This window comes from Aplidium turbinatum, chromosome 14 (genome assembly GCF_918807975.1).
Source record: "Aplidium turbinatum chromosome 14, kaAplTurb1.1, whole genome shotgun sequence".
Classification (NCBI taxonomy): domain Eukaryota; kingdom Metazoa; phylum Chordata; class Ascidiacea; order Aplousobranchia; family Polyclinidae; genus Aplidium; species Aplidium turbinatum.
The window spans coordinates 15,826,222-15,840,401 of NC_137485.1; the positions used below are offsets into that span (position 1 = coordinate 15,826,222).

The window sequence follows — 14,180 nt, forward strand, 5'->3', positions numbered from 1 at the left end:
TGCTCTTCAGCAGTAATCAAAACAAATACGGTTCGAACCTAAGCAACATTAAAACCGCCTTATACTGTAGTAGAAAGCAGTCGCGCTCATGACACGGAATAAATATGTTTGCTTTTTGGTTGTTTCCAGTAGCAAGATAAAAGTAGTAGGCTTCGAGTAACGGTAGGTCGCTTTCAGCTTTTGTTTAATTTAGGTACCGGTAAGCCTTTTAATTAATATCACAAATATATATTTCGCATCGTTCATCATTTTTACCGCGAAGGGTCGCGAAAATTTATACGTACTGTAATTAAATGGGATCGCAAGCAAAAAAAGTTTGGGAAGCCCTGCGATAACCTATATACTACCTACTAGGTGTCCCTGTCCATAAAACGCTTCGATGAAAGGCACAATCGGTCAGTTAAAAAAAAATTGTCAGATGATCATGGACAAGTGTTTCTTGATCTTTTTGGACCTTCCTTTACAAAGCTGGGTGCTCAACTGCTCATTCACTGAACTATTGGGCCCGATTTCAGAAAATGTATATTTTGGCATTAGGTAAATAACACGCAATTTTGTTACATAGTTCAACTTTTCACTGAATTTACATGAAGTAGCTGGCGCTTTCGGTGCAGAACAGATCGCAAAAAATCGTTTATAGAAAGGAAAAAGGCGTCCACAAAAATCCCACGGTCTTGTTTACCTTTTTTTTTTATGTGTAACGTGAGTGTAATTTCTACGAAGTCTTGCACCTACGGTGATTCTGGTGAACAGTAGCGAATTTGCTTTGAGGACGAGCACTAAAAATATTTACCACACGCTAGTTTTTAGACCATTTAGCATACAACAACCCAACATTTTAGCTACCGGTACTGTCCTAGTCAGGAAATTTTCGCCTAGTATTGATTTGAGCATGCTGATTCGTGAGATACCAAGTTGCCACCTAGAGTTGTCTTTTCTTTTTTTTATTACCAACTAGCTCAGTTGCAATTCACTGTCATTTGCTGAGTTCACAAATGTTGAGGAAGCAAGCTACCATACGGCGTGGTTTTATCTGCTGAAGGATTTAAAATTACCTTTACCAAAACTACACAAAACGAGTGTTTTAATTTTTTTGGTTTTATTTGATTGCAAGCGCAAGCAACGCTTATGACTTCTCGGCAGCCAGACGATCTTTCTTGAGTGGACCCATGAAAGCACGTTTTTCTTCGTGGGTCTGGAAGCGACCGTAACCAAATTTGGAAGATGTGTCGATCCATTTCAAGTTAATCTTCTCCAGAGCTGATCTCTTGGTGTGGGTAAGAAGAGATTTGCGCAGTGTAAGGACTCGCTTTTTAGGTCCAATGCAGCACCCACGAAGCATGACAAAATCATTCTTCACCTCGCCATAGTGAGGAAATCCACCCTATTCGAAAACATCAGATTTGAGTAAACGTTATTTAAAAAGAACAGCTTAGTGCAAGTCATATTCAACTCACCATGGGCGTGATGCTTTTGTCGGTCAGATCAGTATCGGTTGACGCATTGTTCTTGATGAGCTTTCCTCCTTCTTTGTGAATTCCAACACCGATACGATAGATCTTCTTGTTGATTTCGGTACGATGATGGTAACCTTTTTGACCGGATCGCGCAACGGAGTAGGCGACTCTGGCAGGATGCCAAGCACCAATGCAAGCAACCTTTCGCAAACCCTTATGCGTCTTGCGAGGAAGCTTCTTTGTGTGCCAACGTGAAGTCACACCTGAACAAACACTTTGGTTCAATTTTTAGAATTTTGCAGACTTGAAGTAACCAGGTGACTGAAACTTGTATCAGAAGGAAGGCAGCATTGTTTGTTTCAATCAAATGCAATCAGATTGTCCCGGCAAGGACAAAGCAATGCGTATCATCACAACAAGCACGAACAAAGCGTTTATGGTATAAACTTAATCAATAATATCTTCACCTTTTTCTCCGTGGCCCTTGTTGACACCAATGACGTCAATCATCTCGTCCTTGTTGAAAATACTGGACACTGGAACTGGCTTTTCCAACAGGTCTCTCGCATATTCAACCTTTTCGGCGACGGTTCCTCCGTTAACTTGAATCTCCATAATGTGCGCTTTCTTTTGTCGTAAAGGCAATAGTTTCATCTGCAAAAACAGATCGTTATAAAAGGCAATGGCTTGTTTAGGATTGTTGAGGCATGTGGTGATGTATCAGAGAGTGCTGATTCTGTTCAACGCAAACGAAATGACGTTTGCTCGTACTAGAGGTGTCAGAGCAGTTCATCATGTGCAATAAACAAATGCTAATACTGTATTTTATGAACAAGACCTGAGTATGAGCGATGATTCTGATGACTTTGCAGTACTTCTTCATTTGACTCAAATCTCTGTTGATCTGTTTCTTGCCGTCTTCATCTTGCCACTTGCGACAGGCTTTGGTGAAAGCCTTCTTTTTACAAGCATACCTGGTTGGTGTGGGAATAAGGGATTGGGAAAGGAAGGGAAACAAAACACAATAAGGAAAGGCCAAGCAAGTGCCTCATCAGTGCAAAACTGAGCGGAGACAAATGTGGCTTTGTGGTTGCAAGTGGAGACAATAAAACCTTAGTCAACAGAAAGCAGCTGACTAGGCTAGTTTCCACTAACTCAACCACTGTAAGGTGCTCATCAGCAAATCCACGAGGAATTTCTGAGAGGAGCAATAGTAGAATTAATTAGTAGTGTAAAAACACAGGCTTGCTGTATTTAATGCAGGTATTTCAACTACAAACAATGTAATGTAGTTAATTTAATTAAAACCATTGTACTTATCCTGGAAAAAAGTGTAATAGTGGCAGTAAGTCAGATAAAGACGATCAGCACAATCAAATCAGTCCGCCCGTCATGAATATCATCATTTTTTATTACACAATAAATATCTACCATGAACTTAGTCTCACCAGTTTTTGTAAAAACGTCGTTTACATTCATCACTTAAATGTTCAGCAAAGATAGTTTTGAGAGCACGAAGACCACGAGGTGTTTCAATGTATCCAATAAGACCAATTGCAATCATTGGTGGTGCTTCTAATATGGTCACAGCATCAACAACTTCTTTTTTGTTCATTTCTAGAAAACACGTTTGCATATTTATTAAAAAATTCAACATATCCTTTCCTTTTTCTTTGCCAGTGTAGCAAATATTTAATATGCTACCTTGTGAATAAAAGATACTAAACACGTTAAAGACTATTATGTTAGGAGACATGTCAGAAAGAAATGTTATTTGCTGCTTTGTTTTTACACATTGTGAACAACAGGGATAAGCAGTAACAGGCTACTTTGTTTTACCAGCAGCGCTACATTTTAGTTAAAAATGGCAGTTGTACAAGAAAATAAAACCATTTATAAAAACTTAAGCTCCAATATAAAGCAATAATAAATCATAATTTTATTTTTTGCTATTTGTGGCCGTGTTAATTACTGATATATAGCCTACTACATGGTTTTCCATTCAGGCACGTTTTGAACCTTTTGAGGTTTTGCTACCTTTTTCTGTTCATTAACATGCTGGTAGGTCTATATTGATTTTTAGGTAGTATATTTTTCATCCCAGACGCATTAATGACAAAAAATAAAAAGTTTGATTGATGTTTGTTGGTAAGCTTTTTTTAAATATTTATTTCATTCTCTGTATTGCACTTTTAAACTTTTGCAACTTGGCAACACTGAAATTCAGTTATAAACTAAACAATTGTATATCTCGCAAATTAGTACATGGATTATAGTCCATGTGTATATTTGTGACCTTTTTTCTAGTATATACCTCTGAAAACCATATTACCTTAAAACAGTTATTCTTTTTTCTATGAAAAAGATATTTTTATATGAAGTGTGAAATAATTTGGTGGTGTGTTAGGCCTACTAAAATTACAATAACACATTTTGCGATTGCTGTTTTAATTTTAAATGCATCATACACCACAGTCATTCTGCAGAATAAATCAGCAAGACCTAAAAAAAAAAAGCACACTAAATAACGCGATGACAGCAACACATAGCCCTTATGTTAATTTACGTCAGTGGCTATTTGACCAGCTCTGACATCTCTGACATAACGTATTTTTTCTTTCACCTTTTCTTTTAAAGCAAAAGACAAGAGAACAAATAAAAAAAAGTTCGCATATAATGTCTAAATTCAACAACTTTGTTCAACTGGATCAATGGCACATACCGTACAATATTTCTGGGGCTGGTGTTCCAGAGGGAATGAGTTTGATACTACCCGAAAGCTTTTTTTTGTAATTAAATTTTGACTCAAAGTGCAATGGTTACGCTGCTGCATTTTTGTGGTCAATTTTTAATTTTAGTAGCCAACAGCCCAATTTTTTAATTCTTTTTAAATGTGAGTAATAAAGTTAGAGTATTTTTAATTTGCTGGAATTTTTGAATTTCTCTGGGTAAGTTTTAGTTTGTCATACAAGGATGTAACCATATTTGCCGAACAACGCATTACATTTTTGCTCTAATAAGTTAATTTGATGGCTGTAAAAAGTTACAATACTTGTTTAAATTACTTATAGGCAGTGTTTTTTTATTTTGAAATAAAATGCTTTTGAGTAGTAGGCTATCTAACTCATACCCTTGGGGACACCAGCCCGAGAAACAACGTATACGCCACAATTTAGTTGAATAAAACTATTGAATTTAGAAGTTACATAGGCACTTTTTCTTCGCTTGTTTTTTGCTTTGAAAGAGAAAAAGAAAAAAAATAGGCAGTGGCTATTTGACCGGCGCCGGTCTTTGAATCTGAAACACTATTTGACCGTCATTACGTCATTGTCCAGTCACTTTTTTTCTTTTTCTCTTTCAAAGCAAAAGATGAGAAGCGCGCATATAAGTTCTGAATCCAACCATTTTATTCAACTCGTTATGTGGCGCGTGTGGTACGTCGCCGCTTCCTATTCTAGAGGGACTGAGTTCGATACTACCCAGAAGCGTTCTTTTTTTTTAACTAAATTTTGACCCAAAGTGCATTTTGTTGAGAGCAAAAATGTATTGCTTCGTTCGGCAAACACGGTCACATCAATCAATCATTTTATTTTTCGTCATTAACGCGTCCGGGACGAAAAAGATACTAACTACAAAAATCGATACATATAGACCTCCCAGCACGTTAATGAACGGGAAGACGTGGCAAAACCTTGAAAAGTTTAAAACGTGGCTGAATTGAAAAATTATGTAGGCTACCGTATCAGTAGTTAGCACGGCCACAATCGGAAAATTACCCAGAGAAATTCTCAAATTCCAGCAAATTAAAAAAACTCTAACTTTATTACTCACATTTGAAAAGACATAAAAAATAATTAAAAACTGACTAAAAAATGCACTTCGTGTCAAAATTTGGTTAAAAAAAAAAAATAAAAAAAAATAACGCTTCCGGGTAGTATCGAACTCAGTCCCTCTAGAGTCGGAGGCGGCGACGTATCGCAGGCGCCACGTTACGAGTTGAGTGAGATGGTTGGATTTAGAACTTATATGCGCTTCTCGTCTTTTGCTTTGAAAGAGAAAAAGAAAAAAGTGACTGTATAGTGACGTCATGACCGGTCAAATAGTGTTTCACATTCAAAGACCGGCGCCGGTCAAATAGCCACTGCCAAAAAAATACATCATGACCGGTCAAACAGTGTTTCAGATTAAAAGACCAGAGCCGGTTAAATAGCCACTGCCTTAATTTACAGTGATCACTTGGCCCTCACACTAATTTGAGCTTAAGACCCTTGATTTAATGGGGTGCAACCTAGTTCGTACTTTTAACTATTTGTACAGTCAGTTCGTACCCTGAAAAGATCGAGAGAAAAAATTTAAAAAAACCGAAGTCGCTGATCGCAGTTTAATAACACAACGCCGAAGTCACTGGTCGGAGTTTCCTCAAACAATTTGAAACAAACTCGAGGGTTAGGGTTAGCGGAAACGGCAGAAAAATGTTTGCGGAAACTGCGATCAAGTGAGGGTTAGAGCATAGATTACTCTATGGTTAGAGTTAGGGTAAGCCATGGATCACTGAATTAGATTTTTAATTCTTTTAATTAGATTTTTAATTCTTATTTTTAATTTTTATTAATTTCTAATTTCGTGATCTATGGGTAAGCGGAAACTGCAATCAGCGAGGGTTAGAGCATAGATTACTCTATGGTTAGGGTAAGGGTTAGCGGAAACTGCGGAAAAATGTTTGCGGAAACTGCAATCAGCGAGGGTTAGGGTTAGAGCATAGATTACTCTATGGTTAGAGTTAGGGTAAGGGTTAGCAGAAACTGCGGGAAAATGTTTGTTAGGGTAAGGATTAGCAGAAACTGCGGAAAAATGTTTTTGGAAACTTCGATCAGCGAAGGTTAGGGTTAGAGCATAGATTGCTCTATGGTTAGGGTTAGCGGAAAAATGTTTGCGGAAACTGCGATCAGCGGACTTCGGCTTTGAGCTAATTTATCTCACGATCTTTTCAGGGGGAAAATTTTAAAATGATTGCGGAAACTGCAATCAGCGACTTTGGCTGTTTTAATTTTTTCTCTCGCTCTTTTCAAGGTACGAACTAGGTTGCATCCGATTTAATGCATGAAATTTGTCTACAATTTTTGTTGCTTTTATGTTTGTGTACAATAACCAATAAAACTGCAGACAATGGGCAACAAGCAGGGTACAGTAGCTGCTGATAAAATTCATTAAAAACATGTTTACTTTTTTTGGCAATAAAAACTGAACATAACTCTAATTTATCTCACGATCTTTTCAGGGGGAAAATTTTAAAATGATTGCGGAAACTGCAATCAGCGACTTTGGCTGTTTTAATTTTTTCTCTCGCTCTTTTCAAGGTACGAACTAGGTTGCATCCGATTTAATGCATGAAATTTGTCTACAATTTTTGTTGCTTTTATGTTTGTGTACAATAACCAATAAAACTGCAGACAATGGGCAACAAGCAGGGTACAGTAGCTGCTGATAAAATTCATTAAAAACATGTTTACTTTTTTTGGCAATAAAAACTGAACATAACTCTAATTAAGAATAGTACGGTAGGCTACTCACTTGATCCGGGACGGTCAACATCACGCACAACATGGGTCATGCCAGCTTTGTAGGTCATAAACGCTGTCAAATGGCAAGGTTTTGAGGCATCATCGCGAGGAAAGGTCTTTACTTTACCACGATGCCGAGAAGACCTCTTTCGAGGAAGAAACCCCAAAGAACCGTGACGGGGCGCAGAAAACTTTCGATGTGACTGCAAGGATAAGATACAAATCATCTAACGAACTGGCTGAAGCATACTTTTTTTTGTCCCAATCTGGTTAATCACAAAACTAAAGCTAAAATGTCGATCACCGCAGATAAAAAAACACCTACCATTTCGATCGTCGCAAACCCAAAAAGGAAGAAAAAAATTTGGTTTCAATGATTTGCACGTTTTCTAGACTACAATCAGCAGAAAGCCAGTCAACCATGATAAATTTTAACTCGAGGATAAAACGAAGAGATTTTCAGCTTGTTTCAAGATGAAAAACTAGAACAAATCAAATCAAGAAAACAATATAAAAAGTAAAAAAAAAATATACATTTCAATCAATCAATCATTTTATTTTTCGTCAATAACGCGTCCGGGACGAAAAAGATACTAACTACAAAAATCGATATAAACCTACCAGCACGTTAACGAACGGGAAAAGCTGGCAAAACCTTGAAAGGTTTAAAACGTGCCTGAATGAAAAATTATGTTGTAGGCTGTGTGTGTATATCAGTAGTTAGCACGGCCACAAAACCCAAAAAAACAAATAGCAAAAAATAAAACAAAAACAGAGAGCACACATGTAGTAATGAATGACAGCCTAATGAAAAGTGTTGTGGATTGAATTTGCCAGTTCCAATATTGATGTGGATGAGCAGTCATAATAATAATAATAGGATGGAGAAAGAAAACCGGACATAAAAGAAACCCATCCTCAGGCAAAAGCCCGTTTCACCGTGGCCCAGGAGAGCAGGTGTTGAGCTCTTTCTATGGTTAGACTGCACATCACACAGTAGCCTAAGACCTCAATCGTCTTCATCCTCAATCCTCAATCATCCTCAATCGTCCTCAATCGTCTTCATCGTCATTCTCCATCCTATTATTATTATTATGACTGCTCATCCACATCAATATTGAAACTGGCAAATTCAATTCACAACACTTTTCACTAGGTTGTCATTCATTATGCCTACTACATGTGTGCTCTCTGTTTTTGTTTTGAGGTTTGATATCCAGTTTAAGTTATTGTTTCTTGTCATGGTGGGTGATGGAATGGATGAGCTGGTAGATGATGATGTCCTGATGGTGTTGATGAAGCTCTCATCCCCTTTTGCGACGTGTCGTGTTGATTATGGAGTATTGCGTTTGCTGTTAATATCTACAAACATAAAAGTAGGCCTACAGCACAAGCAATCGATATTATTGTTAGGTAGGCCTAAGCCTAATCTTTTGTAAATAATTTCGGATTTCTACTAAAATCTTCACAAGAATGCAAGAAAGCCTTTCTACCTTGTCTTTCTATTGCGTGTCCGTTTTGCTTAAATGTTGTTTTAGTTTGTAAATAAAAAGTGACTTTGTATCAGTCTTTCTAATTGAAGAAGGAAATTCGTTCCATGTTTTCGCACCTGTGAATTCTATTGAATGTTGAGTAAGCGTTTTTGAGAAGTATGGAATGTTTAGAGAATCATTATCATGGTTTCTTGTAGACAGGCTGTGAACCTCTTTGACATAGGCCTACAGTAGAATTTGCCTATAGTGACACCTGAAGGGACCGCGGAAAAAGTGTCACCATAACCGAAGTGTCACTATAGCCGAATTCTACTCAACTGTTGCGTACGGTATGCATACGGGACTTTGCAACAGGTGTCACTATAGGCGAAGTGTCACTATAGCCAAAGTCACTATAGGCGAATTCTATTGTATTTAAAAAGGTTGGTGAAGCAATCTGGTAGTAGGCTAAATTGTTGTGAAATTTAAACACGAAAACACCAATTTCCAGTTTGAACAATTGCTCAATTGATATCGGGATCTTGCTACAACTATCACTGTTGGGACGGAAAATACGATGAAATTTGTCACAGATTTTTTGAAGTTTTTGTATAATTCCTTCGTTGCCATATTTCCAAGTCGTAATGCAATACCTCAGTTTACTTTCAATTAAAGAATGGTAGGCCTATAAGCAGATCAAATTTGACAAATTAAGACAGGGTCTAATCTTGGTAATTATGCCAAAATTCCTTCGAAGTTTTTGCAGCAAATGTTGCATGTGTGGTTTCCATGAAAGATTTTCATTCAGAGTCAGGCCAAGGAAACTGATATTTTGCGCTCTCTCAATTGGTTGATCATTTATACTTAAGATTTGCTTACACTAATTCGCACGTAAACTGTTAGTATCAAATACCATGTATTTTGTTTTGTTTACATTGAGTGATAATTTATTTGCTACAAGCCATTTGACAACTTCTTGCATTTCTGTATTGGCCGCTTCATGCAATTTATCCACACTCTTACCTGACATCAGAAGATTTGTGTCATCCGCAAAAATGATAGAATCAGTACAATTTAAACAATTTGGGAAGTCGTTAATGTAAATTGTGAATATGTAAAACATTTGGAAAATTACTACTTTACTTAGGGACTGTGGAATAACGGGACGACTCGCTTTATCGATTTTTCTTGCGATATGGACAGCTGGAGGGTCACTGCAAAATTTAAAAATTGGCAGAACTGCAAAAAGTTTTGTTTGCTTTTACGTAAATTCATTTTTAACAAATGAAATGCTATATTTTGCTCGAGGTTTAGGATGCTGGAACATCGACAGAACCTTGCTACAGCAGTGTGAGGTTGAATACTGTTACCACTGAGCATGAAATATATTGCTGCATTATTATGACTAGTATAGCATCACATAAGCATGATATCACATATTTTCATACATTTATTTTGGCAATACACACTTTGTGCACATGCAGTCAGGTCACATACGGTGCACCTGGGTATTCGACATATCGCGGTAGACCTCAAGCAGTAGTTGCACCAAATTTTGACATAACACTTTGACCCTCCAGTTGTCCACCTTCGTTTTGAGTGAGCAATCCCCTACTTCTACCATCCCTAACTTTACTTCATAAAATGTGTGATTTTTCTGACCGAATGCTTGTATTTTGTTGTTTATACTTATTGCTTTAAACCCTTTATTTTGTTTATTTACACAAGTAGGTAGGCCTATATGCTATTTGGACAATCACAAAGCATCAAACTATTTGAATATGGTGAAATCCTTCATGCAACTGCAAGCAACGTGATGTTGTTTTGGAAAGAAACATGAAACTACCTCTTTGAAAATAACTGAAAAAATACTTTTTCAAAGAGACCATAGGATTGTTTTTTGCATCTGATTAAAAGGACTGAAAGCACCGTAGCCTATTATTTTATCACCATCGTCATGTAGCCTAGGCTGCAGCGCCCAGGAGCGTGGTTTGCACTGTGGATGTAACGCTATATAAATGTTGCTGTTATTATTAGGCCTATCTGAAAATAAGCATTCAAAAAAGGTCGTAGTAGGCTATAGGCTACCGCATAGGACAAAAGCAGCGTAGGCTAAAGCGCAAAGTTTCTGTTGGACAAGTAGCCAAGGCCTATTGGCCAGGGCATAACGAGCAGTTTCACCATGATTTCACAGTGGCCTTGTTTCAGTTAGCCTATAACCATACAGGCATATAGCCAGGGCCGGATTTAGACCATGAAAGGCCCTAGGCTATTCCATTTGTGAGGCCCCTCCCTATTTTTGAGCTCAGAATTTCTCTCTAAACAAATCACATGTCATTGCTTAATGTTAAAAATATAAGTGCATTCTACTCTTCGTTCTTTTCATTTTTCACATTAATGGGTGCAAACTTTTAATTAATAGAATAAAAATTTAGTTAAGGCAGTTTTGCTTTTAATATTAATTTCTTTGATCAAACAACCGTTACAAAAATTGTAAACTTTATATAGGCTACGAGGACATAAGAAATAGTTACAGTCATCAAATAGAGTAAGACTAGGCTACCTAATTTTTTTTCTAGCTTTCGTCAAAGCAAAATCATGCAAAAGTTTATCAAAATTTGTCTGTTTAAGTTTGTCACTCTCAATGCACAAAATGCTCAGTGCGGACAACCTTTCCTGAGACATTGTTGATCTCAATTTATTTTTGATGTTTTTGAGCCTTGAGAAAGATCTCTCTCCTGAGCAGTTAGTGACCATTAAGCTTAGAAACAGTTTTAATATTGCTTCAACATTAGGAAAGACAGTGTTAATTTTTTCCTTGCACATAATTTCATAAAGGTCTCCATCTTTTTCTTTTTTGTCGTAGGCTATTCAGGCTTATACCTGGTGGTTGAAGGTTTAAATTAAGTGAACGGGAAGACAAAGAAGCCAATCCTCGTGTCAACCTTCAGGCATGCTTGTGTCTTACCGAAGACACATGAGACAAGGAAATAGATTGCTCTTCTGTACCGGCAAGCCCTTGGTTTTGTGTTTGTCTCGCGTACAAATAAAAATGTAGAAGTTCATCAGTAAGTTTCGGGTCAACATCTTCCGGATACGCTTCCTTTAAAAGTTCTACGCCTCGTACAATTTCTACCTTAGTTGCTTTCAGATTAGCAAGAAACAGGAACATTTCTGCAAATTAGCTCTTTTTCTGAAATTGGCTTCTAGTGCGTCGAGCATAGGGATAAAGGAATTTATTTTAAACCTTTCCTTTGAAGAGAGTTCAATTAAAGCGTCAGGTGCATCTCTTTGTCTAGGAGTAACAGCTCTGTAGTTAATATTCGGCAAGGTTGCTTTTGCTTGCTGATCAAACTCATCTCTAATTTCGCATAGAAAGTCTACAAGTGAACTGTAGCCTACAATTCGGTTGAAGTACTTAATAACAATTCAGATTTCCGAAGGGTTTTGCTAACCCTGAAAAAACGACCTAGCACTATGGACCAAAAATGCAACATAAACACAAATTCCAATTTTTCCATTTTTTGCAAATGACAGTTTGCAGATGCAAACGACGTAACAATGGCTGTTTACAACATGGTTGAAACCAGTTGTGTATAGAATTTTCTACTCTGAAAAGCTTGATAAATATAATATACTTTAGGTAGGGTTTAAACTTGTCAAGTTTTTAAAAGAATTACAAACTTCGAAACGGAATTTTGAGGCCCCTGGACGTTGAGGCCCTAGGCTTCAGCCTGCCTAGCCTATTGGTAAATCCGGCCCTGCATATAGCCTTTTCAATTTCAATTGCTATTTTTTTTGGTGTATTGCTAGGTTATATTTCTGTAGGCTAGTTTCAATAAAGATTTCAAATTTTGGCAATTTTTTTTTGTTTTGCTCCCCCCAATAAGCTACCGTACCTATGTTTTGGTCCAGTAGACTACGGTTATGGTCATAGCAGAACTGATATTTTTCAGCAGTAGGCCTATAGGCCCTAAGATAGGCTTATCTCTGCGGCCTAAACTCAAATAGCCTATATAGGCTACAAAGTGCAGGGATCCTTTGTTTAATTTTTAACACGATCGTTTTCGATGTTAGACATGTGCTAACATATATTCAGTAGCGGATCATGAAGTGACACTTGGTTAGGCTACGTACACCCACCCTCAAAATTAAGAAAAAAATGTGACCTTCTCCCTTTTTGCAAAATTTTCTTCCTCGTTTTGCTGCTCCGAGCCAATTAACCTATCATGCGGCATTGAGCACGCAGGGTTATTCAACAATGGGGGTAGAAATTATATTTTCCGCCCCGTTACCTTGGTGGTTACGTGCTCGACTCAAGTTCACGTGGTGCTGGTTCGGTTCTGAGGGTGTATGCCTACGTTTGAGCAACGCATTTCAGGACTGCTCTCCATTTAGCGGCAACCAGTAATCAGGGATTCATATAACTTAATTAGGCTAGTCTACTAATTTTGTGAATTCCTGGCAGCAATCCTCCACCAACACCATTTCAACAATGGGAAAACTTCACTCTGTCAATCTGGTTAACCAGGCGGGGTTCTAGGAGTTTTTTTCGGGGGGGGGCAGAAAATTTGAAAATCAATTAAAAAGAAAGAAAAAGATAAAACAGATATGAACAATGATGCTACGACATACACGCAGTGCCGGTCTTTGGGGTGTGCCAACCGTGCGGTCGCACAGGGCCGCAAATTAGGGGGCCCGCAATTTACTCAGAAAATGCAGTAATTTTGTCATTTCCAATGGAAAAATTCAACAAGTGAATTCAACAAAGGAATTAGCAACAAGAAAACATAGAGACTCAACGAGTGCAACCTATTTCGTTCCCTGAACATTTCGTACCCTGAAAAGATTGAGAAAAAAAACATAGCCGAAGTCGCTGATCGGAGTTGCCACAAACATTTCAAAATTTCTCTCGATCTTTTCAGGGGACGAAATAGATCAAAATTTGATTTTGTTACACGATTTCAGGGTACGAAATCGGGGTAGCCTACAAATTTTTCAGGGGACGGAATAGGTTGCATCTAGACTCAATATAGAAACACAGCTTTATTTCCGAAAAATGCCAAGAAAATCATGATCTTATCCATTTGCTATGCCACCAGACAGCACCATTTTACAGTAATATTCATACCCAAATTTTTGTTGAACATGCTCTCAGAATGCCCCAAATTCAAAGTAATTTTTTCAAATTTTATGGGAGAAGCCCCAGACCCGCCGCCGCTGGGTGTCGCCTTCGGCGATCACGCCGCCATCACCCCCTCCCCTTTCAAAATACCTAGCTATGCTACTGAGTTGGATCATTGTCATTGGGGCCGCAAAGCATATTCCGCACAGGGCCCGAAATACCCTAAAGACCGGCACTGCATACACAATATGCTATAAAATAGAGTCCAGTGGTTCTCAACCTTTTTGTTTTGGCGGACCCCTTTGGTCCCTTCGAAGCAGTCGCGGACCGTTAAAAAAATTGTAGCCTATCTGAAATTTTGGTATATCGCTTCTCCTATAACACAGTGTGTAGGCTACACCAAAATGTCACTGGGGAGGGAAGCACCGTTTCTAGCTAATTTGGGGTCGCTGATCACGAATATGGCCATTAAAAGATGCTCCTGTGTAGGCCTACAGTTTTTTCGAAATGAATTTTCGTTTGCACTGCAAATGCGGAAAAGTTTAAGTGGTAGGCTACCTAAAAC

At 37.9% G+C, this 14,180-nt stretch overlaps 1 protein-coding gene across 1 annotated transcript; it reads right to left on the bottom strand.

Annotated features, from left to right (window-relative positions):
- Window positions 1–504: 504 nt before the first annotated feature.
- Window positions 505–7,410, bottom strand: LOC145783170 (large ribosomal subunit protein uL3-like). The gene is made up of 7 exons (XM_082594963.1): window positions 7,344–7,410; window positions 7,029–7,221; window positions 2,906–3,074; window positions 2,296–2,431; window positions 1,925–2,111; window positions 1,458–1,720; window positions 505–1,384 (listed from the first exon to the last, which is right to left on the bottom strand). Exons 1-7 carry the CDS (start codon window positions 7,344–7,346, stop codon window positions 1,127–1,129), a joined length of 1,209 nt encoding a protein of 402 aa, XP_082451089.1. The 5' UTR covers window positions 7,347–7,410; the 3' UTR covers window positions 505–1,126.
- Window positions 7,411–14,180: the final 6,770 nt, after the last annotated feature.

Bases quoted from the DNA above. Each gene is read 5' to 3' on its own strand.
- LOC145783170 (XM_082594963.1), bottom strand. The intron at 2,112-2,295 runs GTCTTGTTCATA...CTGTTTTTGCAG, and splicing joins GAATCATCGCTCATACTCAG to ATGAAACTATTGCCTTTACG. The intron at 1,385-1,457 runs GTGAGTTGAATA...GTTTTCGAATAG, and splicing joins ACAAAAGCATCACGCCCATG to GGTGGATTTCCTCACTATGG.